This window comes from Momordica charantia, assembly GCF_013281855.1.
Source record: "Momordica charantia cultivar OHB3-1 chromosome 4 unlocalized genomic scaffold, Mcharantia_2.0 BLBB01000004.1, whole genome shotgun sequence".
Taxonomy (NCBI): Eukaryota; Viridiplantae; Streptophyta; class Magnoliopsida; order Cucurbitales; family Cucurbitaceae; genus Momordica; species Momordica charantia.
This window is the reverse complement of record NW_028275162.1, coordinates 20,477,714-20,483,907: the sequence shown is the minus strand read 5'-3', so window position 1 is coordinate 20,483,907 and position 6,194 is coordinate 20,477,714. Positions and strand designations below refer to the sequence as shown.

Sequence of the window (6,194 nt, the reverse complement as noted above, 5' to 3'; positions counted from 1 at the left end):
TCAACAACTACCAGAGAATCCTTTCCCTACTAAATTGGTAAAGATGCTTAGTCTTTGATATTTCTTCTTTATAAAATATGTAATCTAGTGTCAGTTTGGCTTTATTATGATTATTACGTTCCTTGACAGTATGAAATCACATTGATCTTGTAATATCATCACTTTTTGGTTTTATTGATGGAGCTAATCATCCTTTTCATCAAGTTTTACCTGCTGCAGAAACAAAGAACTTCTCAAAAGTTGGCTGAGTACTGATAGATTTTGCAAGATCAGGTACTTATGATCCTGATTTATGCAACTCTCTCTCAAAAGGCACTCTCACGTGTGGATGGAGCTACATGTTGTAACAGGTTCGGGAAACACTGAGAAGACTAAAGCATATTGTTGGTCTCTTATCTGAACTACAAGGAATTACTAAAGCAATTATTGCAGAGTGTTAAAAGAACATATATAAAAGATTAAATATACTCTAATCTTTAGCGTGTTTTAGTTTAGTGGTAACTGAATATGGTATTAGAGCGAGAGGTCAAGTATTTAAACCACTACATGTCAATTTCTTTTTTTTGGCAGCCATCTCTACTATGTCATTGCCTCCATAATGAATCTTGATAGTAACCTGTTGTTAGTAACTTGTTGGATCTTGTACTAAATTTTTAACTGACACTTATCAGTTTAAGTAGGTTGAGTGGTGATTCAACTAAAATCTATCATTGGACTGGATTAGTGCTTGCTAGTGTTGCTGAATTTCAACAGTTAAAGAACCAGTTAGGTAGATGTATCTTCCTGCATAGATCTCTTTATGATTTTCAACAAGTATGCTCTAGGCTTGGTTTGAATGTTTTGCAGCAAGCTGTTTTTTATCCTTTGAGATTATTTCTTCTCACATCTCTCTTTGCAGTTATAATGGGTTCTGTTATATATCTTCCTTTATGTTAATGCAATAGTCATTATTAAGAGTGATTTTGTTTTTGTTAAGATCTTATATGATACAGTTGCAGAATACAATTTTTGATGACTGATTTTCGCTCTAAAGAATAGTTGCTGAGATTCGATAAGAAAATTTGCAGTAAAGTCATCAGAGTAAATGTACGAGGGATGTTTTGCTCTTTCTGGTATGGTTAAAGCAAAACTATGTAAGATCCCTTATTCTGCTAAAGTTCCTGTTATGTCATCTCCTTTATGCTGATATTGAAGCGAAATTTATGTTGTTGATGACATAATCATAAATTCATAATTGAGAATTCATGGTAGGGGGCTTAAATGACTTCGATTTTCATAGCTTGACATGATACTCATTCATTGTAGGTATGAATTTCTCCTAATTTGCTAGTTGTTACCGTAGCTAAAAACGTACGAAAGGTATCTTGTTATTACAGTTTCCTATTCAAATTTGGTTCTCTGGAATCTCAATTCATATTTTGACTCACTTGGTTTGTTGAGAAGTGTAATTGTATTGTTTCACTCTAGTTTATTTTTCTTTAATTTAGTCCAATTATAATTGTTTGCTAAGAAGCAACCAAGTATTTCTCAAAGTTCAATAGTGGGTAAAACAATACAGTTGATTCAAAATTTTATGGTTCTTCAAGTCTCGTGGATTGTCATTTTATGATTATTTAACTTCGGAATACCGACCACTAACTTAGATGTTTTGTTTTTGGTTGAGAAATTTGTTGTTTGATAACATTATAAACGATGAGGTGTCCTTTGGTATAGCGGAGCAAAGCTCTTACTTCCGATATAAAAAAAAAAAAAAAATCACCCACTAGTCAATCTTTGTCGAGAGCTAAGTTTGTAGTGAAGAATTTGCAAACAACAAATGTTCCATTCTTGAATTTAGTAATCAATATCAATTACAATATCACTCTGGTTTTAAAACATATTTTGAGATTTTTTTCAAGAATCTTATTTCAAATCATTGTAACCACCTAACTAAAATTTTTAATATCCTATAAGATTTTTTTGACAATTAAATGGGGTAAGAGCAATCATCTTACGAGGTTGGTTAAAGCACGTGCAAATTAGCCTGAAAATGGGAGATCAGAAAAATCCATATATATCATGGTAAAATGCTTTGTCCACTGCCCAGAAAAGGGTATTTTAAAGTGTTAAAGCTTGAAAGAATGAAGTTGCTTCTCACCTTTAAGAAAAAAAGATTACAAAGAAAAGCAACAACCACATCAAACCCAGAGCTGCTGAAGGTTAAATGTACATACAGGCACTGTTCTAAGTGATTTAAACTTGCGCTGGATGAGCCACAGCTGAACTGCTAACGAGCGGTTCGATAATCTCAAGGAGTTCATTACGCAAACCTGTGAAGACAACTGAATCTGTTTCAATGGGTCTAAACTTGACCAGAGCTGAGGGGACCAACTCCTCATCATCTAGAGTTTTAGCCTTCTGTCCTACGGGAAAATGACTGATCGTACGCCGTTTAACACCAACTGGATGTATCAACTCGAATTCCAAACCGGGTTCTTTCAGTGCTGAGCTCACAAACTGCCAGGGAAACAGAAGTTATCATTCTCCATTCTAACAACCGTGGACGATACATCACCTTACGGAAATCGTGCATTACAGGCAGATATATTCAGCAACAGAAACCGTGCTTGAATACACAACTACCCGCATAGAAAAGATCGATACGTTATGACTAACAAGACTTAAACCAAAGGATGAATCAGAAAAAAAAAGATTTCCACTCTGATATCAAGGCCACCCTACACTTACACTACACCAAACAATGATCAACCTACTGCGGAATCTGCTCTTTATTTCACTTGTTATGTTAAGCAACGTATAATTTCTGAATGGACTAGTGCCAAAAATCAATAATAAACAGGAAGGGAGGAGATAATATGTCCTGTTTTAATCAGATATGTCGGTAATATTTCTGTAATACTAATAAACAATCTGTCTTGAAACCACTTTGACGATACTTGAAGCATGAATGACGGAGAAAAAACATCACACAGTAAGTTCAAGTGTCTAACTTCATCTTATAAAGAGACAACTGAATAGAGCTAACCTCATATACAGCGCTTGTTGGTTCCCGAGGAGAAAAAACACCTTGAAGTACCACGCCGTCGGGAAACTGAATTCTGATAACTGTTCTTGTGTACTTTCTCCGAGCAGCTTTTGCTTGTTTCTCCTTGTATGATTTAGGAACCAAAAACTGAGATTCAGCAATCTTTTGCTTCCTCATTATAGCTTCTCTTTTAACCTCTTCAACAGAGAGGTTGTAGAAGGAGTCTGGTAGCTCGATGTTTGCAGCAACGTTTTCAGGGACAGCAAAAAATACTCGAGTCTGGTAATTTAAGTTGTCCAAAACATCAGCAGAGGAAGTTGAGAACAATAAAGACTTGAGTAAAATATCTTGTAAAAGAGTTCACTCAGTTGCTCAAGGGAATGTTCTAAATCTAGACTGAACATCTTCATCCAAGTTTATTTCCAGAACATATTTGGGAAGCTTCAATTATAGTGACTTCAGCCAGTTAACATGATTGAAGTCCCTACTAAATAGACAACTCAAACTATGCCATTTCCCCAATAAATAGGAATTAAATATCTGATCAACAGGAGCATACCCCTTTTTAAGATGCAAATCATGAGGCACATGGGTCATAGAGCAACAATTTTAAGCTTCCTATTCTGATTTTTGCATAAGCAAAAGGCCTTCATTTCGACCTTGTCATTGTAGCTCCCAACTTCACATCAATGAATTTAGTTCATGAGAATTTGGTTAAAAATGTATTATTCCTTTGTAGATAAAATAAAAGTCGGTTGCTAAATAAATACTCTGAATCAATTGTAACATAAGCTACTACACGAATCTGTATGATACCCCAAGCCAGGCCTGCCCCCCCCCCCCCCCCCCCCCCCCACAAAAACAAAACAAAAAAACCAAGTCTAGAGTGATGTCAATGCAAGATGGCTACAAACTACCAAGCTTTCAAATATTGACTGATGTAATTCATATTTTTACCAGTGTAAGCAACTATGAAATTAAGCACCTAGATATATTCCATCCACATAAACTTCTTTTTAAGAGACTTCTGGCCGCCTCAAAGATAGTTTCTATGCATTTGGACTTCCAGTTTCTTATAGATCATCAATGTCTAAACAGGGCTAAATTGCAGTGGCTTGTAAAAGCTATAAAGCATGACAGGAGTCCGAGCAAAAATCAAGGACCAAGCAAATTCCCATTCGCTTAAAAAGAGCAATTTAAGGACAATATCCATAACTTCTGTACCATAATTGGGATGTATTGTAAATTGAATAGCTACTTTATGCTGTTACTTATAGCCACAAACTAAACATATCCTGAAACAAATATATTCACAACAGAGACAAACCAAAAGTTCTAACTATTCTTACTGCTCATAACAACCCTACTATATGAAGTGTGCTTCAATGTTAACATGTAAATATATTTTCTTCAGTTTCACTAAATTGTAATGGAAACTTTCCAAGAAACAAAATGGACAAATCTTAGTGCAAATATGAAATGATAAACATACAAAAAAGACAGGTTTCCTAAAGGCCATAGAAAGTAGTGGTAAACGTACCTGTCTGTCTACCTTCTTTGGTTCAATCAGTTCATCAACCTGAGTTGAAGCCATAGATGCAGAGCTGCCTTCATTTTGCCGTTCATCAAGCTTTGGCCGTTCAATAAAATCAACGACCTTAGATAATCTGTAAATCTCTTCCTCTGTTGGAACTTCCATGGTTGCCCACATTTCACCATCTTCTTCTTGCAATTTAAAACCCACAAACTCCAACAATTCCACTCCCCCCACAGCCTCACCGATTGCCTCCTTAATTTTGGGATTACTCAGACGAATCTTCCTAAACTTTGAATTCTCTGGTTCCCGAACTATGTTCCTCATAAGCTTCAGCACAATTTCCAATGAACCTTGTGATGGCTTCCCTGATATGAAAGTGCCAACACAAGTCTCCAATTCACTCCGAGATTCCGAATTACTCGTGGGCAGATCCTCTGCTCTATCGGCTGTGTTATTATTGACACAGCTATCTACGTGCACAGAAACCTCCTCTTCAGACCTGTAACTTTGGCCACAAATCGGACATTCAAACACATCTAATGAATACCCATTTCCAGATCTTTTCCCAGACGTTATAAACGAGTCAAATGGGTCAAATTCATCGGCCGGCGGTTTTCGATCTGGGTTCGATTTACTAGGCACTTCTGACCTAATCTGACCAGCGCCGGTTGAATTTGAAGACGGAGGCTTGGAATTTACGGTAGAATCTGAAGGAGGATGAACCAGCTTGGGTTTTGAAATGGGATTTTGCGATGGGCGGGTAGGCAAAGAAGAAGTAGTCGACCCCGAAGAAGAGGATCCTAAAACTCTTCCCTGACCCTTGAAACTTGCAGAAGAAGACGAGGACAAGGAATTATTAACCCTTTTCATGAAACCCTTGACCTTGTCCTTCATGTCACCCATGATAAACAATACAATACAATACAATACAATACAATACTATGAGAAACAAAGAACTATAGCAATTAATTGGTTTGGAAGAATCTAAGCAACAAGAGGATATTACAGATTACACGGATTGAGCTGAAATCTTCCTCTGGATCACTAAAATCGGACTTGTCAGCCACAAAGTAAGAATTTTTCGATTGGCGAATTGGCGGAAGAAATTGAAGAATTTTTCGATTGGCGAATTGGCGGAAGAAATTGACTTTAGAGACTTGTTCCTCCTTTCGAGATCTCAGAAAGAAAGAAAGAAAGTGAGTGAAATTTGCGAGAGAGAGTCGAAGAGTATGGCTGTTATTGGCGGTTGACGTTGTTCTTCCACATCGGAGATTCGAACTCAACTCTTAATTAGATATATATGTTAATTATTGTTGATTAAGTTAAAAAAATAGAAAAATACATTTTTGATCTTTGAAATTGGGAGTGTCTATCTCTTGATTGGAGGCATATGTCAATTACTACTAAACTATATTCGCTTTGACTGTACATGAAATGATTTGACTGTCTGACATTATATAACGTAAAAGAGATATCATTTAACAGGATCCAAATGTTATCAAAGTGGAAAATCTTGGTGCTTTTTTTCCTCTTGTTTTGTTCATTCTTCTTCTCTTTGCTTCTTTCAATAATGTCCCTTCCCTTTTCTTACATACATTTTTTTTTTCTCTCTTTCATTCTTTGGGATGAAGA

The 6,194-nt window shown here is 36.2% G+C and overlaps 1 protein-coding gene across 1 annotated transcript; it reads right to left on the bottom strand.

Moving 5' to 3' along the window:
- Positions 1 to 2,037: 2,037 nt before the first annotated feature.
- Positions 2,038 to 5,839, bottom strand: PUX2 (plant UBX domain-containing protein 2). Its single transcript, XM_022290758.2, has 3 exons — positions 4,566 to 5,839; positions 3,026 to 3,304; positions 2,038 to 2,496 (listed from the first exon to the last, which is right to left on the bottom strand). The coding sequence occupies exons 1-3, from the start codon at positions 5,463 to 5,465 to the stop codon at positions 2,233 to 2,235; spliced, it is 1,443 nt and encodes a 480-aa protein (XP_022146450.1). The 5' UTR covers positions 5,466 to 5,839; the 3' UTR covers positions 2,038 to 2,232.
- Positions 5,840 to 6,194: the final 355 nt, after the last annotated feature.

Bases quoted from the DNA above. Each gene is read 5' to 3' on its own strand.
- PUX2 (XM_022290758.2), bottom strand. From the start codon at position 5,465: ATGGGTGACATGAAGGACAAGGTCAAGGGTTTCATGAAAAGGGTTAAT. The intron at 3,305-4,565 runs GTACGTTTACCA...TTAAATTACCAG, and splicing joins CAAAGAAGGTAGACAGACAG to ACTCGAGTATTTTTTGCTGT. The intron at 2,497-3,025 runs GTTAGCTCTATT...TTTCCCTGGCAG, and splicing joins CAACAAGCGCTGTATATGAG to TTTGTGAGCTCAGCACTGAA.